This window comes from Melopsittacus undulatus, chromosome 6 (assembly GCF_012275295.1).
Source record: "Melopsittacus undulatus isolate bMelUnd1 chromosome 6, bMelUnd1.mat.Z, whole genome shotgun sequence".
Classification (NCBI taxonomy): Eukaryota; Metazoa; Chordata; class Aves; order Psittaciformes; family Psittaculidae; genus Melopsittacus; species Melopsittacus undulatus.
Window position 1 is genome coordinate 45,649,616 of NC_047532.1, and position 27,908 is coordinate 45,677,523.

At 39.9% G+C, this 27,908-nt stretch overlaps 1 protein-coding gene across 1 annotated transcript in view; it reads right to left on the reverse strand.

Moving 5' to 3' along the window:
• Positions 1–27,908, reverse strand: part of MCF2L2 (MCF.2 cell line derived transforming sequence-like 2) — a 159,748-nt gene continuing 131,840 nt past the window's right edge. Inside the window, exons 23-34 of the mRNA XM_034064321.1 lie at positions 26,929–27,021; positions 26,453–26,531; positions 23,243–23,315; positions 19,957–20,066; positions 15,934–16,029; positions 11,932–12,021; positions 9,732–9,803; positions 7,935–8,021; positions 5,655–5,773; positions 4,980–5,092; positions 3,888–3,991; positions 1–2,666 (exon numbers count right to left, since the gene is read on the reverse strand). Of these exons, the coding sequence (XP_033920212.1) occupies positions 2,566–2,666; positions 3,888–3,991; positions 4,980–5,092; positions 5,655–5,773; positions 7,935–8,021; positions 9,732–9,803; positions 11,932–12,021; positions 15,934–16,029; positions 19,957–20,066; positions 23,243–23,315; positions 26,453–26,531; positions 26,929–27,021 (1,137 nt within the window). The 3' untranslated portion in view covers positions 1–2,565. The remainder of the gene's footprint in view (positions 2,667–3,887; positions 3,992–4,979; positions 5,093–5,654; positions 5,774–7,934; positions 8,022–9,731; positions 9,804–11,931; positions 12,022–15,933; positions 16,030–19,956; positions 20,067–23,242; positions 23,316–26,452; positions 26,532–26,928; positions 27,022–27,908) is intronic.

Here is a 27,908-nt window from a genome sequence, read left to right on the forward strand (position 1 = left end):
CATACATTTGCAGTTGACATGACAAGATGGTGAGTTGGGTGGCAGGATACATTTCTAAGGTGCCTCACAGGATACCACTATTGACACTAATGGAGGGTACAGCAGGACACATGGGGTTGAATGTTTTGCTTTCCCCTGGAGGGTCCCCAATTTTTGAACACATGTTAAAATTTAGCATCATAAGTCAACCAAATAGCTCCAATTTTTTTCCAGTTTTAGGAAGATTTTGAGGCACCAGGCATATGGGACTAGCACACTGTCACCCTGCACACAGCAGAGCTGGGAAATGGACCAGCAATAACTGATTTTCCATTTCCTGTTCAAATAGAGCCTTCCCACTGCCATTTCACGTCATCAGAATGAGATTCCTGTAAAGAAACTCCAAAGTGCAGGTTTGCATCTTTCCATCTGTCAGCAATGTCACAAGTCCTAGTTTTGGCAGTTTCATATACCCATAGTAACCCTTCCCTACCTTTCTCTTCACATACATACACAAGCATACTATATTTATCAATGTTCAGTCAAAGCTCCCTACCCATTTCGTGTTCTATGCTTAGGGCAGGTGTAGACAGAAGCACTGTTATTAGGTCATGCAAAAATTACTCAGAGCAATACAGAAACCAAAATGAACTAATTTTGGGGAGACCATAAAGTAACTGCACTGCAAGAAAACATCACTGCATATTTCCTTAGGGGACTGAAAGGAATCAATTCTTCCCTCAAGATGTTCATGACTACAGTAGACTAATAGGATTCATGTTCCTGAGAGGCTACATGTCATTTTTAAGGTAAATAACCAGCACACAACAGACAAGCTCATACGTCTGTAAGACAAAATTAGCTTCCAAAAGGGTACAGAACTCTCAGGTCCTTTAGTCATGAAAAAAAATGTCAGAAATCACAGAATTTAGATACTGAGGGTTAGAAGAACCATGGGAATTAAGCACCACAATACAACTCATAATTAACCAACAAGCCTTCACAGGCAAACAAAATCTGAGTAAGCCTTTACCTGCTCTAATGCTTTTTCTTGAATGGGACTATCTACTTTCTTCACAGTTATCCTGACACATACACTAGGATATTTACAATGCCAGCCTCCAGAGACACAGGGAAAAGCATTCAGGTCCCCCAAAAAAATCATAGTAATGATATTGAGCCCTATGATTTGCTCAGAGGCTCAGATACTAAAGAGTGGGTTTTGGTTTTGCATCATTTCTATTTTTAGTGCTTTCGTCCCCTTTGTTATTTACATAGAGCACCACTAGTCTCAGTGTTAAACCAAAAATAACTAATAGTGAAAGCCAATCACTCACTCTTGAACTTCTAGGGTAACTTTTAACAGGTTGATCTTTGCCTGTTTACAACCCTTAGTCAATATTTGTCTTTGCTAAGGTATTAGCAGCTTTTGTGGGACCTAAGACCCAATTACCATCAAAACCCTTTCATGACTTAACAGCTGCTCTAAATGAGCTAATGGCTTATAGAGGAATAGTAACATCTGGGATCATTTTATATTATACATTACAGCCTTATGGCAGAGATTTGGTAGTCTTTTAATTAAATGTCCTGGAAAGAAGTATTGAACAACAATCTATCCACTTGATGGAGCATCTAAGGCTCACTGCCCATTTGCAATGGTTACGTATCTTCCATATAGGGGATGAAATGTATCTACTCCATAGCACAGCACACAAAGAAAGCATGCAGTCTAATCAAACATACGACATAAAATGGCATTCAATTGAATTCTCAGCACCAAATGCAAAAGATTGTGATCCAGCAACCACAGACTGAAGAGGGTGGAGGGGTACGACTTATAATGTAAATAGTTCAAATATTCTGTGTCACAGTAGCTGTTACACATCTTTGCTTCCCTAAGTCCTGCACCTCCATCTCATAGCCAGGAGTTGCTATCTGTATCATTTCAACACAATTCTCTATGCAGCAGGACATTTGCTGTGCCATTCCAGAAGCAGTCATATCATTAATGCCCAAAACCTCTCTGATGGTCGAAGCCAGAAGTTTCATTACCACAACCACCTAAAATGGGATGGTTTTGGTGTTGACCATCATCAAAAGGGCACATTTGTGATGTATCAGCTGGAATTAAGGAGGATGGGGAAGGCACAGCCAAAGGCCAGCAAACAGAAAAACCTCCAGGTGACCCCATGGTAGAGCAAGAACTCAACCATGCATGTGCCCTTCTGCAGTAACTTGGTGTTCAAGTGAAGTTGCCAAAAGGTGCGTGCATAGTAACTCTTCAGCTCTGCTGTTGACCTAATTTAGGCCACATCTTCTGAAACAGTTTGATAATCAATATGAGAAGGATTTTTCTCCTCTAATACTGAGAATGGGTTTCAATCCTTTTTGGATGTTTAATGCTCATTTTAAGGTTGTGTTTCCCAGCTTGCCAGGTGGACAGCACAGTTCTCAAATGTTCATGCTGATAATGTTTTAGCGAATGATGAACCTCAGAGCTTGTGAGAAAGGCAACTTTAATCCAGTGTCCACCCAAAATTAAAGAGAGATGGATGAGGTCCTGAGGAAGGAGGGTCCTGCTGTTCAGCTGCCAGCCCTCTGTTCTGCTGGGAAGCTTTTGGCCACCTCACTCTCCTTGGTGTCTGACTCTACTGAGGCTGTACTGCAGGAATCGTTGTACATGTCTGAAAAGGAAGACATGGGCATTGTCATACAATTTGCCTAAAGGACATCCCATCTATAGTCTTGAGGTTTATTGTTAAAAACATGAAATAAAATAAAAAATGAAAGATCACAATTCTACTGCTCTCCTAATTGCTTCACTAAAGGCAACAGAGGTTATTTTGGCATAGAACTAACTGTAGTGTGTGTATGGCTTTTTTTATTTTTTTTTTCAACCATTAGACATGTCGAAGAAATGAAAAGACACAGTTAGGCACTGAGGGTAAAGACAGAGCTGATCTGCTTTGGAGGTGAAGGAGCAGCAATTACCAAACTCCCCTTAAAGCACAACAAAGAACCCTGGTTAACTTTCAGAAATGCTTTTTCCACTTCAACAAACTGATTAAAAATAAAAACTCAAATCAACCCAAAACTAAAATCAAAAGAAACATGTAACTCAGAATAAAATGCTAGTAGCTCTCTATCACAGATCCCATAGAAATGTCTATGCCAGATTGTGCTTTCTTCTGTTAGCAGAAGAAAAGCAGGACACATTTTGGTAAATCATACTTAAGGATGAGCAAAAATGAATCTAAAACTGTAAACCTTTAATCTGAGTAGCTGAGATTCAGCTTTGCCAGTGCAACCTGTCTGGGTGTTAGGTCAGAACAAAAGCTGAAGAAAGGATGACTTTTAGAGCTGATTTGGCTGAACACTCACCAGAGCAGCATGTCCTCCAGCCTTTGGAACTAGCAGTGAAATATGATGAAACCCGTAATGGTTCATGAGATTTTGTTTTCAAACCTAGACCAGAACCACAGCTCAGATGCTAATCTAAATTCAGAAACTACCCAAGTCAGGATGAAAACTATGCTGCAATTATAACACACTCTACCATATGACACACTTGGGATAGCTGTAAAGTAGCCAGCTTGGGTACTGGAAGCCTCAGGAATTTGGTAGGAGATTCAAGTTCTGTCCAGGAAAGGAAAAACAATTAAACCATGCCAAGGTAAGCTGTTCTGACTAACTAGATCTGACACCCACATCATCAAATTTCAGGCTAGCTGAGCTGCAACACCAGAGGCTGCAGCACGGATGTATACACTACGGCACTGTTACAGATGCAGCATTTATCACATTCTTCTTGGGTATTAAAAAAAAAAAAAAGAAAAAAAAGGAAAAAAAAAGGAAAAAAAAAGAAAAAGAAAAAACAAATGACAGGAATACATTTTCTCTGTTACCTGCATTGCTGTTCTTAATTATGTTGTTACTGTCCCCCTCTGCTGGCTGCAATATACTGGAAGGAACCCAGTCGCTTTTCTCGGAGATGAGTTTCTTCACTAACCTGAAATTCAGAGAACAGTCATTGAATTTCTCTAGATTCCCTTTCCCTGGGTTGCATTTCTTAGAGGTGCACGTTGAGCAGCTATTTCCTAAACTAAGGAAAAAGGCAGAGGACCTGGGCAGTCCTGCAGGTAGGTAGCCAGTGACTTCAGTTTCAGCAGTCTCATATAGTGACCCATATCCAAGAGCAAGCACACTTGCAAAGAGACTCTATGACAAGGAACCAGTGTCCTTGGCCTGTGTTTGAGACCCTTGATCAAATTTAGAGCTTAAGAAAATGAATCTTTTATATTATCTATCCCCTTTACTGTAAATTCCATCCAGGATGGATGAGTTTAGCTCACTTCCCACCTACTTCACCCTGCGGGACTTGTTGCCATCTCAGCTACATGTCAGTTCTGAGTGAAGGGTTTGACTGCATGGGCACTTCTAGGAGATCAGATCTTCTTCCTCCAAATTACCCATGGTAGGAAAATTCAGATGTCCAGCCAGGACCATTCCTAACACTTGTCAGCAAGAGGGAATAAATACACTAAAATGTAAGTGAGCTCAAGGGAGCCAGATTCATTCTACTTTGTCAACCACATTTTATATCTAAGTTTTTGGGGCTAAAAATGCTCTCTGGTTCACTGCTGCAGCTCAGTGGAAGGCATGGGGATTTTACTAATGTATCCTATGGGAGGGTGCTGCCTTGACAATTGGCTAAAGGTGTCAAAAGCCCAGATATTCTCCTCTGTTTCCTTTATGCAAATTTCCATTCTCTTAACCCTCATATCACAAGCATGTGGAATGAAAACCAACCAGGTGGAATTAATGAAAGCTGCTTGTATGTTCATGCTTCCAGCTGCCTCTTTCATATTTTGGTCAATAGGATGAATGGATATGCATTGATTTTTGAGAGGCTTTAACATTCTTTTGAATATTTTCCATCTTTTCCAGAAAGTTATGGCTGTTCTGTCTGTAAGATTCTGTCTCTCTTCTGTACTTACCATTGACCATTCTCTCCTTCCTGCACAAATTGCACTAAATCTCCATCCTCGAGTGTAAAAGAATCTGGAAAACAGCTGTCAAAACTGCCTTCTACCCGAAAAAGATTGGTCCCCTAAAAGGAGTGAAATCATGCACCAGAAATACAGTTACTATGGATGAAAGAACACTGTGCAAGAGAGAGAAAGTTTAGTTAAATACTGAACTGGGCATTTCAAGCTGGCAGATTTCTTCTGTAGGGAATTGTGTCACTTCTTTTTTTATCATGCTCAGGATATATATTATTCAAAGCTGGGACTGAACTGTGCTGAGAACTCAGGTTTTAGAATTAAGCAGCCAGCCATTATCCTGATACAAAAACTGGGTTTGTGACACCACGCCACGTTACCTGGAAAAATCTGAAATTACTTTTTTTAAAGGCTGAGAGTTTTCAGTAACTCACTTCAGTAGCAGGTAAAGCTACAGCTTACAAGTAGGGGTCAGGTTTTATGGTCCTGATCCACAAAGCAGTCTTGGAATAATCCTCCAAAACTCCAGATGAGTTTCCATCTTCTTTATTCCCACACAGCCATGAATTTAGGGCTGGTATAACCCCAAACCTTGCAGGTAAAATTGTGATCTTTAAAGAAGAGGAGGCTACACTAGGAAGAGGCAGTGTAATTTGAAAAAATAATTACGTTGTTAGGGTTGGTCTCTTCCTCCAAGTCAGAAGAGTTGGAAAGTTCATCTGTGCTGGAGGGGATGGCTTCAAAATCCTCAAATGTGTCTAGAGATGGCATTTGCCTGCTGGGCCAACCTTTTCGAAGAAAGTAAAATAAAAAGAGTTAGCTATCAGTCATTAGCCTCTTTCAGACTCAGTCTTTTAAAAACAAATTTCAACTTCATTTCTCACTATTCCACTTACTGAATTGCTTGTGCCTTTTTACAGCTTGTTCCCTGATTTTGCCATTAAAATTATGTTGCAACAATTATTCTGTCTCTAAAAGCCTGTGCTGCTTGCTGTCATTTGTGGGAGTGAAGAGTGGTGGCCACAGTATGCATGCCCATCAGTACCTTGAGCATTTAGCATTGCTAAGTCTCTTCAGTTCTGGAAGTACATAAAACAAGCACCAGGAATACTTCTGTAGAGCAAGCACCATAGCAAATGATAACTTTTGCTGATGTGGTTTTCAGAGGGCCAGTCTCATTCAGTTTCCAACTTACCTCCATATGCTTATTTATAAATTGGAATCTGACGTAATTGAATTTTGGTTGACTTCTTACCTCCTTGTCACCCTAAGGTGATATAACCACCTGACCAACTTACAAGACTATCCCCTGGGGAAGGTTGGAAGTACAGGGAAGGGACAGAGTGAACAAGGCACAAAGACAACCAGACCTCAGTAGCAGGTAGAGAAGATCTCATTAATTTCTGCTGTTAGCAGTCTTATTGCATGATCTGAACCCAATGCCACCTCAGCCCAGTGGAAGGGACAACCCAAGCACAACAGCCAGACCCTCTACCTACAAAGGCATATCCAGAGGATATCTCCTCAGGGAAATTTAGGCTAAGACTTATAAGACCAGCCTGACACTCCGATGGTGGAAAAGTAACTCAGCCTCTTCTATACAGATGGCAATCATAATCTGAATTTTCCTTTACACGTGATACCCGTCCCTTTTCTGACAGGAATGACTACAGTCCAGCTAGGAGGAAACCTTAATAGCCTTAACAGATTCTAAAAAGAATGGAGTTAGTCAAATCAATGTGCTTTCCTACCTAATGAACCTGCTGCGCATTAGCTGATTCTCACGGACTCAGGCTAAGCAGATGCTGAATCAACTTGTTTACAGGCTGTGGGCTGTTGCTCTTGGCAAGGCAAAGCACTGCTCTGACAACAAGGCACGAAGACAAATGCTCATGCAGTGGGATTATGCATAACCCAGCAGTTATAACCCACAGTAAAACCTGGCCTGAGACAATACAAAACCCAAGCCAGGCAGTTCAGGCAGTGAACAGAAGTGATCTAATCTGAGAAAAATAGGTTTACTCATCAATTTATTTAATCCCTCCCCATGCACATCTTCCCTGTTCCAGGCGCTAGTCGGTTGTGGTCATGCAGTTCTGCAGCCTCTTCTCCCTCCTCTTATGCTGCGGCTGTGACTACCCCAAATGCCCCCATTCGATTGCAAGAGAGACAGTGACTTTCTTCCAGCAGAGCATCATCCCAGTTATAACCCTTTAGGTATCGTTAGGTCATCTGAACTTCTCAAGGTGAAAACTAGCCACTGAAGTGGCATTCATGTGCTAGGTTGTGAGAGTCCCTGCCAAGGTCTATACCAACACAGTTCTGAGACAGAAAAGACAATTTCAGTTACAGATCATGCAGCATATAGAGCTGAACCCCATATTCTGTATCAGTATAAACTGAATCACACCAGCAAAATACCAACAAATGTCTAAATGCACAAGAATACATTGATGCTATCTAGTGCCAAACCATTACAGCAATTTCAGTTCAAATTCACAGGTTGGGCTACAAGAGACAAAAGAAAAAATATATCTCTCTTGCCCTTAGACAAATTTTAAGCTATCTGCAGAAACCTGAACCGCAAGGATTCCTTACAAATATATGCATCAGACTTCTTCTTCCATAGGAATCACCATTTTCATTTCAGAGACTTAGAAATAGCCTAAGTATTAAGTACCTAATTCAAGCTATAAAGTAACACGGATCAAATTGTAAGGTCTCTGACATCAATTAAAATAATTATTTTTAGCTGTGCCTGAGTTACAGGAAACCAGAATCTGGGACATTGTTTCTCTACCTGCCGGTGATCCAAGCTTATTCTTTCATTGATTTCATGGGAAATAATGCTCATTTAAAAAGAAAAAATCTCTTGAAGTGGGAGAGAGTAAATATTATCACAAATTATATTACACTCTCAAATTGAGATGATGTTTTAATTTCATTTACCTGTCTGTGAAGCAGATCTAGGTACGGGTCTCATGGTGGAACCGGTATTACATTTAGTCTGGGCCAATATGGTGTTCTCAAAAGCATCTGTCACAGGAAGTATAATTTGTGTCTTCAGGGTCAAACAGTTACCAGACAACAAGTACAAAGTGAATTCCTGTATCAATCACCTCTGCAACTAGGAGTTCCTTTAACAAACAGGTGGACTGGGGTCCAACAGTTATAAAAGAGAAGACATGTGACCAGCACAAATGAGTGAAAAGACAGCAGCATTCCACAGAAAAACTGTAAGTCTGAGAAGGACAGCAAACAGCCAACTGAATCAAATAGAAATACTGATGTTAATTAAGGAAAATGATTGCTGGGTGAAAAGTGCAGTGTTCTATTTCTCTACAGCTTCCTTACACATTCTTAACATATTTTCCTTGCAGCATTTTAAATAATTCTGTAGGTGATGGCATATGGTTTTGATGCTCATCCATGCAACAACAAAAGCAGATCAGGGAGACTCCTGTCCAGCCAGAAATGAATTATTTCATACTTGATGAATGCAATGCAATTTTGTGGGGAAGCTTGTATCCAAATACATCCTTTGTGTTATTAACTCTGTCAGAGCCCTGGCAACAGCAGCAGTATCTCCTGGTAAAGGGATGCTAATGTGCATTGTTTCCCTCTCAGTTTGGTGAGGGATGTTGTAGGGGGTGGTGTAGGGCCGTGTTTTAACTACTGAGGATCAACTCAGCTCTGTCCTGTGGACAGTACCTGCACCTTGAAATCCTCCCTACCTCTGCAGCCACATGGTTTGCTGGATCAGAAGTATCTGCCAGTGATGAAAGTGAGATATAAACAGCAGAGTTTGGGAAATTCTGGTACTGGGTACCAGGATGATTCAAAACATACTGCTGTGGTCACCAGCAAAAGGACATATTCTGCAAACAACAAAAATATTTCCTCTGCTGCCTCTGAATTGTTTCTTCCAACCTCTCTGTTCTAGTCTTCTCTTCTGCTGAGAGAGACATAGAAGATAGCTCTGATATGTCACTGATTCCATCACTGATCTGGCCCCTGCCAAGGTTTTGTGCAGATCAGCACAATCCTAAGAAAGGATTCCTCAGCCTGAAACTCTCCTCCCTGTCTTGCAGCAGGGGTTCCTGGCTGCCTGTGCCCCACAAGTCAACATGTGATGGCAAATCCCCATGTAAAGGGGAAAGCTGACAATGGAAGCCATTGATCTCCCAGTGGCTGAACACTTTGGTGATATTAAACAGTAACTGATGAATCTGCTGCAAGAAATAGGTAGAAATTCTGCTTGGCTGAAATGAAACACTGCACCTTAAATGGATATTAATGCACAATCTAGCCTCTTCTGTAGTCTTCATGCTCCTCCTTCTCTTATTAGGTGTAGACACTAACAAGGGAAGATGGACACAAGCAACCAGACTGCAGGTGAAAGTGAAAAGTTGCCCCTTGGCTCCCTGCTGCTGCACTCTATGGAGTGAGGCAAAAGCCAGACAGAAAATCCAGATCCAGATTATATTATAGACATTACTTCCCCAAACAGGAAGAGAATAATGGTTTTCTTTTAGGCCCATCCCTATGTGAAAGTTGGTAAATATAATGAGTGCAGGGGACAGGTAAGGGGGTGACGAGCTGTGTTTATCACAGTTAAACAGATAACTGACACCAAGCCCCTAATGGACTCCAGTGTTGTCTGCTAGCAGTGATGACATGTGAATCCAGTGAATAATATAAAAAGATTGCCAAACAGGTTTTCATGCAGGATAGAAACACTCGTACCTTCAAACCCCAGGGGAGTTGGGTCACTCTTTATTTCATGTCTCTTGACTTTAACTGCAGGAACAAGGGGACCTGTGTGAAGTTTGCAGAGTCATAAGGCTGTAAATAGCGTTAAAGGAAAAACTTCCTTTCCCATTTCCTAGAAACACTACCTGCCTAATATTTTCCGTTACACCCACAAGAATGACCAACCCCTAAATTCTAGGTGATGAAGATTAACACTTCTGTGATGTGGACAGGAAACAGATCCCTTTTGATAAGACAGTGGACAGTAACTAAGTGTATCTGCTTCCAATCACATTTCACAGATATTTTCTCTCACTCTTGCCCAGCACTAACAAGACTAAGTCACAATCTCAGCTTTTTACCCATGAGGTTGGCAAGGAAGAGCCCACAAATGCCAGCACTTATATGCCCCACTGGACTGGAAGGCATCCGTCATAGGTCCTCCCCCAGTATCCTGACTCCACATGTGGAGGACTGGTGATGTGACGGAGCTGAACTGTTAGCAGTGAGGATCAGCATGCAGCAGTATGCAGTAGCCTTGCATGTGATGATCCAAACACCCAAGCTAGACCTGTATTTGGCTGATGCTGAGACAAGATTCAGGCTTCAGTTCTTTTTTAAACTGAAATATTTTCTTACAGCAGATGCTGTAAATAAAATACTTAACAGAAAATCACTGATTTCCCACCCCCATTCCCCTTTGTTTTTAAAATCATTACAAATGCAGTTTTCTCAGCATTCAAAGAAATTGCCAGCAGTCCTATGGTGGACAGGATCCTAGGACAGGGTTTTTTTTTTTATATATGAAACTGTAACAAAGTTTGAATTTCAATGTAATTCACACATGCTGTCTTTGATAAACCACACTAGAGAGCAACCTGTTCGCCCTTTATCTTTGTGCATATGTTCTTCTTTCTGTGCTCTCCCAGCTTCATTAATAAATATTAGGAAATAATTGTGTCTTCCCATAATTTAGTAACATCACATATGTCTGAAGTTGTTACTGATGACAGAAAGCTATGAGAATGTCTTCTCCTGTTCTATGCCAATCATTTCTATCTGGTGATATTTTAGCGTTATGATCTAAAGAACCTGGCAAAGAAACATTTGTAGGTCGCAGTAATATCACATCCTTCCTCTGCCAATAAACCCCACCACAATCTCATTTCACGACTGGCTCATTGCACAGTCAAGAATATGGTTCATATCCATCACAACTATTTAGAATAAGATAACACTGCAACCTTCTTCCTGACAAATGTATAGCAAATATTTTAATACAAATGAATTTAGCCATTTTTCCTTCTATTTTGGTTTGTGAATTGCCCTGCAAATCAGTTCCTCCACTTTGTTCCAGGAAGTGACAAAGGACAGTATATTCAGAATTTGATGTAAGACCATATGTTCTGTTATCAAAAGTAACTCTAACATGTAGGCATAGGTGCCTACAATCCCATGGGTTGCTTTTGAGTTTAAATGTAGGCACTAATGCCTACATTTAATTTATTAATTTATTAAATTAATTGTTAAGTTAATGCCTACATTAACTTAAATTTTGTAAAAGTGCCTTTTTTTCAAAATAATTACAGCTCAAAATAATAATGATAAATTCCCAAGTAAACTGCAGAGTTCAGTGCAGTCTAGGCATGTAGCTCCATTACACATGCCTAAAAATGTCCTTGCAAACACAATTTCTAATCATAAACATGATTATGCTAAATATGCTTAAAGCTGGCATCTATTACTACTCCATTTTTTGGCTCGATTTCAGGCCTGCTTACCATCTGATATCTGCTATGAAGTGAGAAGATTCTCTCCTTGAAAGCAAAATTCCAGAACAGGTTCAAGGAAATTGAGAAATGATTTCTATTGAATTTCAGTTAATCTGAACAAGGGAAAAGTAGGAAAACCTAATCTCACATCAGCCATAAATTAAGATAGTTTCTACAGGAACTAGCACCACTCTTCAAAGCCTATTATGGAGAAACTGAGAAGAGCTGGCAGCACACCTTGATAGATGTTCAGAATGTCATGGCCTGCAGGTGTTATACTGATCCTGACACTTCTTCTACTGGAACCCCTTGCATTTCTAAAATTTGAGCCTGATGCACTCACTGTGTGAACAGCATTTGGCAGTATTATGTATCAGTCAGCAGGAATGAGAAGGGTAGCTAAGCAAGCAGCATGACAATACCTTTGGTCACAGCAGAAGCATTAACTGTGGTGCTGATGGAGGAAGCTAGGGAAAAGCGACGGGTAACTTCTCTTTCCTTAGATTCTGGATCTGGGAGAATAGACAGATGCAATGCAGGGCAGGATTAGATGTTAATAAGCACTGAGGGTAAAAGATGTCCAAAGAAATGCAGCAGCTAGAAAAGGGTAAATAAAGGGTAGGTTGCTCCTCTAAAACAGCCCGGGAAAATACCCTCAACAAAATTAAAAGAGTTTATATGAACTTATTTTCAAAGCAATTCCAATTGCACCAGTTTTATACTTCAGAAAAAAGACTTATGGCAATTAATATTTTAGCAACCAACTAGTGTATAAGTACTGCTACAAAACACAAGGAGATGAGCATGATGGTTAGAATGGTGTGTTTGTTTGCAGGTAATGTTTGGATTATTTAGACATGGAACTGTTTGTTCTGTGATGACTGAAATACACTGAAAACCAGGCAGGAACGGTTTCAAGTTCACATTTGTAATTTATAGAAATTAACTGTGTGAATGCCTGAAAGCACTCTCTGAGCCCTCATCCTTACCTAGGATGTGGCAGAATGGTGTAGATCAGCTTGGAGAAAGTGAAAGCAACAGAGGTAGGTTTTTTCTTTATTCCAGTTAGGATCCTGTCTTTTCTCAAAGTCCACTCAGGACTGAAGACACAGCTTCCCCAGATTTCACTATGAGATGTGAGTAGCATTTTTGACTTTAAGTATTTAATAATAAATGAACTGTCATCTAGCTTCAGAGAGTACACGATGTTTCAAAACAATTCAATGTCATTACGCAGCTCTTAAAAGACTGTGTCTACACATCTACAAGCACATGAGTACACTTCTTGCACCTACCAACTACAGCAGCACTACTTGGGAGGAAAAGTTTCTTATTTACAAATACTTCAGGATTAACTTTTTGTCTCTTCTTGCTGAAAACATTCTAAGCACACGTGCTGCATTAGCCAAATGAGTATTTTCCACTGAGACATGAATAAAGCTATTCATGTGCTTCATGTCTTGGTTTCACTAAGGTACTTGAACATTTAACTCAACCAGGGCACAACCTCAACTGAAAATGGTATTAGACATGGCTTTAAATATTTTGTTGAATGTTTTCAGATTTCTTAAAAACTATTTGTGAAGTTTGTGGTTTGATTTTAAAAAATAACAAAGAAATATTTATGTAAAAATTAAATAGTTCTTTCTATTTTCACTGAAAAAAAAATCCTGGGATAGATGAAGAGGTATTTAACACAAAACTCTTTGTAGCACATGCTTACATGCTTTGTGGAACCTTAGCCCAGATGCTCTGAGATGGCGCCTGTGATTCAGAGGGCCTTTCCTGTTCCAATTGTCTCCTTTCTCTTATCACATTTATCTTCCTTTCTCTTTCCCTTTTTCTTTTTTTTCCACATGGCAAGCTGGCATACAGCACTGGAGTAAATGGAGTTTCAGGCAGTTTTGTATTTCAGGTTAAAATGTTCTCTACAGAGCTATACTACTGTGAAGATTTCCTTAGGAGGGATCTTAAATTTCTCTTTCCCATCCCTCATCTTCACATTTCTTATTTTGATGTTCAGTTACACAACATTCCTCTTCAGTTTGTTTTATTTCTGCCTGGTAAATGTCACAGTCACTATCTCTTTCCAGTGGAGCTGAAATCAATGTGCTTGGTTGAACTGCAATTCCTATAATGTCTTATTATGCCAAAATATCAGGAAACCATACTAGCTCCTTAAAATCTCAGTGTAATTTTAACTGTAAAATGGCTGCTGTAAAAAGGCTGTAAATTCTGTATCTGCCAATGCACTTCCTTATCAATTTACTCATAAAAGCACATATTATTCAAATACGTCCCTATTCAGAGTTCCCCAGAAAGGGGAAAGAAAAGGTTAAACTCTGTTCTCAGTGATAATTATAGTAGATGACTCCTAGCTTAGGTTGCTGTAGCTGCCCTCATTAAAATACAAAGAAATTTTTACTTTATAATTAAGATGCTGAGTTACATTTACACCATATCATGCAGCTCTTAGAGACCCTGTGACAATACCAAGAATATGAACTTAGCTCTGCAAACCAAGACAGCTAATGCTGACCCAAGAGCGGGGAGATACAGGGTGCTATGAGTGTGAGGTTTCATACACCTTGGTGCCAGTTCTGGTATAGCTGCCTTGGGGGTCTCTGCACTGATGGTATGCAAGACGGTAAAATTTCTCTTCCAGCATTTCTTTGTCCAACATGCCAAGGTGCTTATATATGATATTTTCTACCCCATCACATCCAGCCGGGGCAGACAGTTCAGCAATGCTTTGAGCATCCATACTTCACTACCATCTGATATTCATCAGGCAATCTTGTTTTTCCTCTGGTTAATCTTGTCATTTAATAGTCTAAATCTTCCCTTTCATTCTCATGTATTCTGGACATGACCAGACACAATGGGTCTCAAGCAAAGTATGCTCAGCTCAGTATACCATCTCCTACCACAGCCAGTAATGAATCCTCAAAGGAGTCAAGAGCAGAACAAGATTATTGCAGTAATCTCCCTGTTACCTTTGCACAGCCTCCAATCTGCCTTAACAACAGCCAGTCCATATAGTGCCAGCTCAGCTTTGTGTCGTCACTCCCTGCAGAAATGACCATACTGCAAATCATCCAGTTTATTTGCCAGCTCGTTTCCCCTCTGCCAGGACCAGATTAGTAACTGAACAGCATAACAAAGTGAAATGAGACTGTGTAATAGAAGTGTTTCGCAGGAATCTCATGTAACAAGACCCACCAAGACTTGAGCTTAGAGTGCCTACAGATTAGCAGGTATGAACTCTTCTGAAATGTGCTTTGCTCTCTAGAACACTGAATACAATGCAAGACATTTCACATAATAAAAATTCAGATGAAAGAGCAAAAGAAGTCCAAAACAAAATTGTAAATTCACTCAAATTACATTATCCTGCATTTCTGAAATCTGTATTTTGTAATGTCCGCAAGTCACAGGATCTGAAAGCCATTCCCTTTTTGTGTTCAAAAGATTGAACTGGTTTGTCCATCTTGGGTCTTACTACCAAGTGCAGCCTTAACCTTGCACCCAGAATCTTATGGCTGTGTTGGCTCTTGGTGTATTCTCATCTACTTTACAACACTCTAATTTCTGTATTTCTCTTTTTATTCTTTAATCTTACTTCTTCCTCTTTGGATGCTCTAACACTTTGTCTCACATAAGAAACATTATTTATCAGACAGAAGAAAAGCCATATAACAACTATAAAAAGAGTAATTATATTATCTTTCCAGAAAGTAATTATAAATAGTTATTCAATTTAATTTATATTCAGATTTCTTTCTTTCCTTTGAAGTCTCTTCCTTGTACAGCTATCACAGGAACATGCAATGCTCTCTACTGGTGGATATTAAATATCTTCTAAATCTTTACGCACAAAGACTCCAAACACACCATATAACAGTGTCATATAATTAAGCAGAAATGGCAATAAACCCCAGATCTTCTGAATTCTGGTTCTCTAGTGTAGCCACTAGGCCATGGCTGAGCAACAAGTGAAACAAACAGAGAGGTCCAACCAATGAGCAATTTAACACATGAAAACCTCATGTAACTCAACACAGAGATGATACTCTTCCCTTCAAATCAGTAAATTGCTGAAGGAAGCTAGGTTGGTGGTTTAAAACAAGTTCACACTTTGGCCCTTGAGAGAAACTGGAAATATATGTTATTTGCACTGTGCACCAGCAAAAGACCCAACCAGTCATCTCAAAGGTGCTTTGCCAACAGTGCCATGGGAGCAATTTTTGTTAACAGCATCTTTGAGAAGATAAGCCATGTGTGTGCATCAGACAGGAGCATTCTGGTGAGATGAGGCAGCACTTTAGGAAATAGTGATGGATGGCATTATGGGATGGAGAGAACACTGTGTGAGTGCAGGAGACAGATGGCCAGAGACCAAATGCTGCGTGGGGTGATTTTACCTTTGGGTGGAGCTCTGCGGTTGGAAAGACCTTGCAATGTGAATCGCTTTCTAGCAAGCGCTGTGCGCTCAAGGTTAAGGCTGGTGGAAGCATCAACTAGGAGAGAGAGGGAGAGGGAAGAGAAATAAGGAAGGAAGGGTCAGCTGTTCAGCTTATGGGAAAGGAAAGGTTAGCACTAGATGACAACTGAAAATAAATAAACAAATAGATTTTGATTCAGTTCAAGCCTGAGCAAGAGCCAATCAATCAGGAAGGTGACATGGGGTCAGGGTGGTTAAACCAGATGAGCCAAACAGAGCCACTGGGTTGAGTTTGGCTCACTGAGTTTTAATGGAGAGCAACAACAAAAAGCAAAACCAAAGAAAAATAGGTGAAGGGATGTAGCTCTCATCAAAGGAAAAATACAGCTCAGCAGCAAGCTCATTAAAAAGGACCTAGTGTGTTTTAGCATAAAAACACTGGTTGGAACAGCAAGGTTGTAGGGAGAAATAAGAGACGAATCCTTACAGTGCATGTACAGACACCAAGTGTTACCAGCAGTCCCACTTTTGCTATCCAGTACCAGCACTGAAGAGTCTCCCATCGTCAGCTCTATGGCTGATACGCTCTCAGCCTTACCTGCTGAAGTCTTTCTAACAGCCTCTGAAACTGGCGTATAGTCATGCATTTGCTTTCATGATTTGCTGGGACATAAGGATTGCCATGCCAGCAAAGCTTACATGCCAGGCTCACACATGGATAAGCCAGCCATGCTGCCTGACAGTTGCCTTTATAGAGGTAAGTCACAGATGGACCTAGGTCCTAAGACTCTGGGCTTGAAAGATGCTCAGTTACACTGCAGGAAACAGGTGGACCTAGATCAACTCCATGCATTTCTGCCAAATTCTGCATCTGCCCCTTTCTTTGTGTGGGCAGGTAACACACAGAAGATATACGGCAAAGGAGCAGGAAAAAAGCTGTGTTTTGGCTGCCTGGTTCTGTGCCTTAGGATTTAACCAACAGCTTTTTCTTCCTCTTTATTTTATACACAGCCAAGTGAAAATCATCAGAGGGACAAATAAATACCAGAAGTACAAAGGGAATATGAAGAGACAGTGAATCCGCCCTGACAGACAAGCAACAGACAGACAAGTTGTGCTTCCAAAGGAAAGCTCATCCCATCACTTCCTGATTTGCAACCAAGATAATCCAGGAGTTGAGATGCCTGCATGCTTAGGTGGGTGTGAGGTGAACAGATTTTTAATAATACAGAAGCATTGTTTTGGTGGGGTTCAGCTCCTCCTACCCAGTGGCCTGACACCAGCTTTGGACCAGGCAGGTGCACCTGGTGAGGAACCACTGTGGTTTCAGCAGTGGAGCACTGGGAAGCGTTTGGCTTTCAGACTGCATGTGTTGGCCTAAAAGTCATTCCCTGCCGTGTCTGCTCCCACTGTGAGGCAATTTTTGTAAGGATACTGTAGCTTTTAAAGAAGCCAGAAACTGGTGTATAAAATACATTTACTTTCTGCTTGCATAGAGCAAGAAAATCCATAGTACTTCATTATCAGTCATCCGGCAAGTACAACAATGCATATGTGGAGGGGGTAGGTTTGTATGTTAGTTCTTCAGCTATGCCATTATATCATTTCAGTGAGAGACCCCTTAGGATTTCATAAGCCCCAACAGCTTCTCGGCACCAGCCAATCATTAGACACTAGTCTCTAAAGACATGTTGTCTCCACCCAAGTTATTTCAAGTCTTATCCTTCATTCGGTAGCATACCAAATAACCCTGGAAACTATTTCCAAACACAATAATGACTAGGCCCTCATGGGCAACTGGTTGAAAATGAGCTTGCAATGGGTACTTGTGACAAAGAAGACCAACAGCATCCTGGACTGCATTAGGCATAGCCTCACCAGCAGGTCCAGGAAGATGATGCCAGGACACCAGGAGTGCTGTGTCCTGGCCTGGTCTACCCAGGACAAGAGAGACGTGGAGGTATGCGAATGAATCCAGTGAAAGGCCATGAAGATGATTAAGGGATTGCAGTAGCTGACATGAATAAAGAGTGAGAGAGCTAGGATTGTTCACCTTGGAGAAGAAAAGGCTCAGGGGGATCTTATCAAGTAAAGAAGATGAAGTCAGACACTTCTCAGTGGAGCCCAGTGATAGAATGAGGGAGGCAATGGGCATAAACTGAAATATGGAAAATTCCATTAAAAAAAACATGAAAAACACTTTTTTACTATGAAGGTAGTTAACGCCTGGGATAACATCCCCAACACAACTGTGTAGTCATCATCCTTGGAGCTATTCAGAAACAAACTGGACACGACCTTGAGCAACTTGCACCAGCTTTCAGCAGAGTAGTTAGGCTAGGTGGTCTCCAGTGGTTCCTGGAGGACTTGGCTCCCATACAGCTTCAAGTCAACGAATCTACCAATCAGGTCCACACGAAACTGTTTTATATGTAGATAACTCAATCACAGGCAGTTATCCATAAAAATAATGAGACTGAAATAGCTTGCCAATAGTGTCCTCCCCCTCCGTACCATAGAAAACAGTATTTTAAAATTATCTGTTCACATTAACTACATAGATATTGAGAGAGTTACAGTCAGTAGGTGGCACAAGAGAGACAGTTTTGGCAGAGAACCCTTCGCGCTGCCTCTGTACTGGTTAGCACAGCCATGCCGTCCCCAGAAGTCTGCGTCTGGATTCCTCTACACCTTTGAAAGCAGGACCTAATTGTACATTTTTGAGACTGCAGAATCCCAGCAGAGGTGCCTCAAAGGACACAAAAAGTCTCAGTGGGACATCGAGAGTCGGATAGCTTCTCTGCCGGCTCTCTGCACAGCGTGTTTTACAGCCCAGTATGCACAGGCACACCCTGAATCACAAAATGGCAAGTGACTCACTGCTCGGCACTGCAGGAGCAGCCACATACCAGGCTCTCGGCTGAGCTAGCAGAATTACAGCGAGAGCCCTGAGGAACTGGTCATGGAAAAGCAGAAGACAAAAAGAATGATAATCAGCATATAGGGTGATCCCAATTCTCACACTGGACCAGTTAAAAAACATCAATAATTTTCCTGAATATTTTTTAAAAGAGGGCTTACGAATTCCAAATGAAAGCCTATTTTTCAGCTTGCTTAATTAAAAAAAAAAAGTTTATATTTATAAAAAATACTGAAATAATACTGAAAAAATATCGAAACAGGTTTTTAACATTGGATTTTTTTAACGAAGAATCCTTAACTTTCTCCCCAGAATTAAAACATTGCAATGAAAAATCATTTGGTAAATAGCCTAATTTTCAAAGAAAAAAGTATTCAACTTCTTTTTTTTTTTTTTTCACCATCTCTATTTATACAGAGGCCTGCTGTTACTTCAAGCCTGATTTGGACATTAATTTCTTCAGACCTCACAATTTTCTTTTTTCTATTATAAAAGCCTTTGTTCTAATGTTTCAAAATACTACCTAAAAAGAAACTGCTGCTGAAATATGTTCTGTTTCTGCTGCTACCAGATGAGATCCAGTTTCTTTTTAGTGTTCATTTTAACTTACATTGTATAGAATGTATCTATTTTACTCATGCCCTCAAATAATGGAGAGACTTTCTGTGACCACATGTGCATTTATTTACTATACACTAGAGGGGAACCTATACACAGGAGGCAAAAAATAGTTAGTAAAGCTCATAGAGTCTTAAAATTGAATGTGACTAGAAACTAACTTAGCCAGGACATAGAAGGTTATTTGGACCCCAACTTCTGTTTTTTAAAACACAAGCTGTATAAAGAACACTGTAATGCATCAAAACTCACATTTAAAAAATCCTGAACACCAGTTTCATGGTGTTCAGGATTCACCAGTTTCATGGCACAGTCACTCAGCTTTATAGCACTGCTGTGGTTTCTTTTTGATGCTGGGTTTAAATAACACACTTTTAAAGTATCCTCATAAAACTTCAGAAATGAGTATGCAAAAATAAATATATTACCCATTGGAAGCAAAAAGTTCTGTCTCGGAACTCCTACCTCTCTTTTGTCTTGCGCTGGGACTGGAATTCCTGTTTTTATTGTTAGATGTTTCCACATTTGATGTCTCAGATTTGCTTTCATATATACTTGATGATTTCCTGCTATACCTTTGGACAAATGAAATACAAAAATAGTTACATTCCTGCTTAATACCTGATGGAGTACTGAGCAGTAAGTATTCTTTTTTACCCTCAGATATGGAAACCAAAGGAATAAAGGGCAGGTTTTAATATTCTGTGTGCTACATAAATCTGTATCTGTGCAGGCACATATGGTTGGAAAAGCCATTCTCACCCTTGCCTCCTTGATATGCCATACAATAAGGGATGTGTTTAGCCAGAGTTGGGAAGGGAAAAATAGAGGAACAAGCTGATTCTCTGAAGAAGCCTTTTCTGTAAGTCCAACAGATTTGGACAGAAGGAGTGGGAACCAGGTAAGAAAAGTGGACCCCAGTTTTCCATCCTTTGCAGAAGAAGTGTATTTGACTCCAGGAGAGAAATGGGTACCAGATGGCATGTAGAGGTCATACCATGCATAGAGAAACATAGAGATTCCAGTGGCTCCAGGATCTTCCAGCTGCTGTTTCTTCTCTTCTTTGAAAACAAGAATCCAAGCAGGATGTTCCTGTCTATAGCTGAACCACAGATGAGGGCATGCATCTTGCCAGATTTGCACAAGTACTGGCCTTGTAATCCGTAATGGAATCGTCCCCCACCCCCCACCCTAGGTTTGTACGGCATTCAACCTGAAAGGTTTTCTCATGGTTCTTATCTGTATCGTTTTGCAAATGTCTGGTGGTTTAGTCTGGGTGTTTGACTGTTATCTTTGGCAGACTGCTCCACAATTTCATTGCATCTACACACTCCAAAAATTCTTTCCTAAAATGCTAGTTATTAGCTAGTTATTACATAGTGTTTAGAATCTACATATGAACAGTTGTACTTAACATTCATATGGTTTGTTTTGCTGTGAGGGAAGGTCCAAAATATCATTAAAAACTTTAAAACATTTGGAATACTAGAGATCTGTGAATACGTTTTATAACTACAGGCAGCCTGGGACTCTTCACTTTTTGTTTGAACCTCTGACCTGTTTTTGATGGAACCTTAACAGAGGTCTCTGTTACCTCCTGTACTAAATCAAAATGTGATTTTGAAGCCTGATGCCAGGTATAAAATGGGGCTCAAAATAAATATGGGAACAAATCCAAAGCACACTCATATTTCCTTATTCTTTTTTCTCTGTTCCTTCCCAGCTAGGCTGAGATAACGGTGAAACATGCAGCTGCCAGAGTTAAAAATTTACAGCTGTGAGAAAGACACCAAGAAAACACACCAGCTTTTCTGAAACAGCATCTGTAGTAAAACTAAGTCTTTGTTATATATCATGTGCTCAGGATATTTTTGCATGGATGTATGACTGAATCAGTCGCTTCCAATAAAGCAGATAGTGAAACAGTTAGAACAATGGTCTGCTTAAATTTCATATGTTTAACTAGATTAGAAAATAATACAAAGGGATCACTTCATTATCACTGAAATGCAGCAGCTATCCCTTGAGATACAGCAGCAATAAATACCACAGGATATCTCATTCTGGGATTAAAATGAAACTTTGGGGAAGAATTTACAGAGGGAATTTGAATAGATTGAACAGGACTCAGTGACATTCAACAACCACCTGTATTAAGGGCACTGACTCCAAGTGTCCCTTTGCCAACACCTCAGCTCCAATCATGAGTCAGCCCAGTCGTACCTTATCTCATGGAAATGCAGCTCTCAGCGCTGTGGTGGCATATAAACAAGGGGTAGTCTTTTTCACTGAACAAATGACAAAGGATGCTCAGGGAAGGGAGAGCATCCTGAAAACAGATTTCTCCAATGTTACAGTACAGGTTTGATAATTCTTAATTTATAATATATTATAATAAATTATAAAAAATAATTATTAGTAAGTAGAGTCATTGCTATACATGGCCAACCAAAAAGATGGTGTCTATTGGTTAGGTAAAATCTCAATAACTAATTAGCCTCCAACCACTGGCTGAGCACTGATGATGCTGGTTGCTAGTACTGTCTACCACTGGCTTACTTGTAGCACCTTTCGCAACTGGAGGTGCTTAGTCATGTCAGTCATAAACACAGACTATGACCATGTGGGTGGCTATCACAAGTCTAGCTTCTTCCTTCCTCTCCTTGCTCCCACCCAGCATCCCAAAATAGGCTGCAGGAGGAGCTCCACAGTCTAAGGAATTCTGGATCACTCCAGAATTCACAGATGCAAAGCCATCTTGTGCTGCAGTTCCCCCATCCTTGCTTCTCTCTGAGACACATATTACAGAGGATCAAGATGACCTTTGCTCACAGCAGCCAACAGGACACCATGCACTTTGTGCTATTCATGAAAGCCTAGAACATTGTTCTTTCGTTAAGACTTACTATATTCTTCCTGTCCCTATAATACCCCAATATTTGGAGCAGATGCATCTAACCTCTTCTTCTCTGGGATAGTTGGTAGAGTGAGGATAACAAACATCTCATTTTTCCTTTGGTTTAACCCACTCTAGGACAAATAGCTAATCAAATGGCTTTTCTTCCTGGAGTAAATTAATTTTCTGTCAACATATTTTGTCTATAATTTATGCTCTGAAATTTTTCACTTAAAGAGTCTTATAAGAGAGATATGCGGCTGGATTGATTTCAAATATTTTTGTGATTGCATTTCATATTTCACATTAATAATTTTCTTCTATCCCCAAGGTAGTTTTGCTGAAAGATTTTTCACGCTTAAACCTTTTCAGCTTAAACCTTAAACAAAGCAAACGTAACCAACCTTATAGAAAATATGGTGCAGGATTCACAGCACTGCATCTGTTTAAAATTTCTTGCACTGAGTTGTGGATCTCTTGGTGTGGTTGATCCTGCTAAAATTCTATAATATCCCATACCAACTTACATTAAACTTGACCAGCAATTGGGTCACTACAAAAATTCACTGACAGCTCCTGGAAATGTTCCAATACGTTTTGTCTAAACTAGAGTTAATCTGGAGGTTTTTCTTTTGCAAAACCAAATGATAATGTTTGAAGTTAATTCTGCATTGTGCTTTTAGTTTCCTCATGAGCAGAATATTTATCTGTATTTACATGTCTTTAAAGAATTTGAAGATAAACTAGTAAGTCATATCCAGGAAGCTAAACACACAAAACTGAGAATTTATGGACAGCAAAAGCACAAAGGCAAGACAAACATTGGTCCTGATACACCATAATAGCTGTGGTTACCTGCTTGCATTGGAGGAATCCATTGGTGCATGGTATACACTCTCAGTGATTCTTTGGTGCAGTTGACTTGCTTCTGTTAAAGAAACAGTAAAAAGACATTGCTCCGATTTATGCAAATTGCTTCCTTGTTTGCATAGAGGGTTGAGAGAGAGTGAGAAATAGGAGAGATTTTGACTACTCTGCAATAAAAATGGAACACTTGTACTTGAACAGAAAGGCATATAGTGATCTTAAAGACTGAAAATGTAGCTCACCTAAACAGCTCTTCTACCCATGTTTTTTAAGTGCACCTTCTCTTTCTTCTGTACCTCTTCCTAGCTCATGCACAATATGAATCTAGAGAATGAACATATTGGTATTTTCCTCAGTATACAAGTTTTGTATAGCTTTTTCTGGCTTTAGTAACACATGTGTATCAGTCCTTTTACACATGCAGACTTCAGTAGAATATATCCCCATCAGTCTGAAGAATGCTTTTGCTCAGCATCCTGAACAAACAGCAGTAATGAAATGTTGCTCAGATGACATATGTTCACTCTTTTGGCACAGATTCAAGGTAGCAATAGACTCTTTTTTTTTTGTAAATGCTGAACAGAGAAAGATTGTCAGAATGATACTGACAATCTGGCTTTCAGGAACAGAAGTATCTGACACAGAAGTGAGGAAGCAATGGAAGGAGCTGCTTAAGCTCTAGGATCGAAGGGCTATTTCACTCTGAAAGAAGATAAAGCTCCTGTCAATGAAAGGAGAACAAAGGGACAGGGACAGAGGCAGTACTGAAAGATTAAACTTAACAAAGTCTTTTGTGGGTGGGAACGCTGGGACAAAGAAGCGCTCCGGGTGGGGAGTGAGAAGTAGTTCCGTTCCTGGTTTTGGCAACAGTTTCACAGCCTTTCACAAATCACTTAAATTGCATCCATAATTCCTTTGCCTGCAAGGGACAATTAATGCTCTTTGGAACTGGGGAATCAAGCCTTGTTAGCCTTTCATGCTCACTGCAATATATGATAGGGGGTGTATATATGCTAAGTGTTTGGACACTAATGACCTATATGTTAAACTATTTATCACATACCTTTGACCACCTTCTTTGCCCTTTACTCACACATTCATCTCAGCTGGTTCCTTCCAACATTCCAACTCCCTCTGCAACTCCTAACAACAGTCATTAAAAACATCCCAGACAAACGTATTCCTCTTCCTTCTGTCATTACAATGCATAGCTGGAGAAATATCGAGTCTTGGACTAAGCATGAATTAAAGCCTCTTCTTTCATGAGTCATTGGAAATAGAAACAACTGTTCAAAAACACAGGACAAAGCATTTGCTTCCTGTCATTGATATTGTAATAAGGGTTTTGATTCATGTCATCATTTGGGAAAAGGCAATGGGAAGAGCTGCAATAACATATAAGATACTATTTTTGCTCTCTGACTGCTGTTAAGCTAGCTTCACAATGAAGGAAAACTAGACTTTACTCATAGAGCAGGATGAATGTCATCTTTGAATTTTCTCAGAATCAGACTGGCTGAAGTCTTGAGTAACTAGGCTTGACAAATAACTCTGTTGAGCAGGATGCTGGACTCTGATGTCCTGAGGTCCCTTGAAATCTGAAATGTTCTGTGACCCTATGATCTTAAGGCAAAACAATAAAGAATGTAAAAATATAAACGTTTTCAAAAATTTTCAGTCTTGATTCCTGCATAGCTTTCTCTATGCATGGAAAATGCATAGTAACTCTAGCATACAGGGCTTGTATGCTACAATGATTTCACAAATGCTCATCTGGGTGACATACAAGCTTCATTTGTCTAGAGACACACATGGAGGATTAGCACTCTATTCTGTTACATATATACATTTTCTCCATAAGCTACTCTTCTCTTTGGTGGTATTCTACCTAAAGCCAGCTCTTATGCTTCAGAAGTAAATATTAGAAACCATATCAGAAAGTACCCAGATGGAGTCCTGGAAATGCACTGATAAGAATCTTGAATTCTTTCCTCAGCAGTTCCTGCTGAACTGATCACACTGAGATTCAGAATAAAAAGGAGAAAGGATGAAGACAAGAACAGTGACAAAACACCTGAGTAGTAAGCATTGTAAAAGGTGTCTTGTTATTGGTTGGATTAAATTGCTGAAGCTAATGTGCATAGTTGTTTCCCTCCACTTAAGAACCTTATAAGAACTCACTGTCTCTCTGAAACAGACAATTAAAATAAAGGTGACCTTTAAAGTTAAAGCACAGGCACCGGTTTCCATGTAGGACAAAGTCTGCTTAGGAATCTGTAGGCTGTGAGCAGTGAGGCCTTCCTGGCATTGCTTTAACGAGAGGTGTGTGTATGAGAGAAGCAGGATATGACAGGTCAGGTGAGAAGCAATGCCAGGGCCCAGGGAAAGTCATTATTGGACACAGATATGGGATTTTTGTCCTAAGAGAGCCTGAAAATTACTTTTAGGACACTGTACATTCTTACTCATAAACAGAATAGTATCTCAGATAGCTTTTACCAATATGTTCTCTTACTACATGGAATAACCTAACTGAATTTTGTCTGTCTTGAGTTCAGTATCTTAAAAAAAAAAAAAGGTGTCATTATTTTAGGTACTTATGAGGCTTCAATCACTCGTGCTGTGCAGATCACAAATCACCTTAATAGTGACATCTCTATGACAGAGGGAGACGTCATAGATCATGTTTTACTGGGAGGTCACCTAGACAAAAAAGATGGGATAATTGACTGACATTTAAAACATAAGTGGGTGGCTAGATTTGGAGTAAAAACACCCAACAAAGCAAAACAAAAAATGGGACAGAGAGGAACAGTTACTGTGTCTGGCCATGTATGTAGGAGATCTTTTGTGCCAGGTCATATGAGAAGGCACAGAGTGAATACTGGGACCTCATCTCACATGCTGATGTAAATGGATGTTTCTAGGGTTGCAACTTGAGAGGAAGAACAGAGGAACATCATGTTCCTCAGACTAAGTGTGAATGGAATTAGGATTTCTGAAGTTCTAAGACATTTTCTTTGACCAGGATAAGAGTTTCAATGCCAGTAATGCTGCAGCCACCCAACTGATCCTCACATAGAAGATCTGATTTTCCTGGTGATACTGAACAGCACAGTAACTTATTCCAGCTCTGTGTTGCCAAACACAGATACAGAAAGAAGGCAACACTACCAAATCTCACTCTCTGTGTCCTACCTCTACATGCTTCCAGTTGTCCTGTCAGGACTTTGCGAATCTCTGAAATCCAGGTGTTTTTCAGCTCAACAGAAGATGCCTAAGAACACAAGAGGTAAAGGCAGAACAGATCTAATTAAAGCATGCTGCTAATCACTTGGCTGCCCTGAACTACATTTGCTCTCAATTTTCACAAGGAATGGAACACTGTCCAGCTTTGAGCAAAACAGAAGACACTCTTCAAGAAGGAAGACTTACCATGAATCTAAAATCCTGTCCTTGCTTTTCTGTCTAGCTCTTCTACCCCAAATCACAACCATTTTCACAATTAAAATTAGATAAATGGATCATTTCAGTGCCAACACAACAATGAGACTTCCAATGGCTATTGTTTCTTGAGTGTACAGTACAGTAAAAGTCATGAAACTGAAAACTTGCTTAAAAACAGTTCAACCGAAAGTAAGTATAGACCTTGGATGAAAAAGGATTGTTGTTACCTGAATTATGTAGACTTCTTCTCTGCCATTATACCAGATCTCAAACTTCTTATTATCCCCTTTTACATTTTCTGTAATGCCCACCGTGCTCATCTGTTTCAAAATAGTAAAGAAGCAGCTGGAATCTGGAAAATGTCAATAGTCTTTAAACTCTTTATTCTCTGAGAAGCATTTTTAAAACGCTGCATTCACTTCTGCACCTTAGGGAGTCATTAAAAGTAAAATTCAGACCATGTTATTTCTCAACATCTAATTTACCATTCATGGTTTTGATTGTTTTAGGCAAAAAAGTAAGAGCTCAAAAGTAACACAAGCTAACGCCTGATCATGACTTTATCCTCTTTGCTTTTCTTGAACTGTGGATCAGTTTTCAATCCTATCCTGCTTTCTCTCCACCTATACTACAGTGACCTGTTGAGATGGGAGAGGACAAGGGATGGAACAAGGCTTTGTGAGACTCATCTGTGAATCTAGACAACATGAAAAATTCAGTGTCATTTCAGGAAAATTAAAAAAAGAGGGGAGCAAGCAGCTAAGTGCCTAACTAGACAAGATGAACAAGGAGCTAAAGAAAATAATTATAGATTTCTTAAGCAATAGATTCTTAACCACAATTTTGAAATCTAGCTGCTATTACACTTACCAGCTTCCTATCTTCTTCCTAATTTGTTCATCCCCCTTGTTCTGATTTGCCTCAGTGTTGGATGTGAAGATTTAAATAGCTTTGATTATGTCATAATTCCTGCTATCTCTTCAGAAAGACTTCAAACATTCATATGAATTTCTTTGCTCCTTGAACCAGATTCTATTACAATTCCTGTCTGGTTATCCTATAATAGGCTTGTGGCATCACACTCAATGACCCATGTTAGTTGTCTGAAGTCACAAATGCCACATCAATGTGCTTAAAGAGAAAATTTGGCCTGCTTGTGAATTCCCAACAGAAGATGTCCTGATGCATAATCTAGAAATGTCACTTT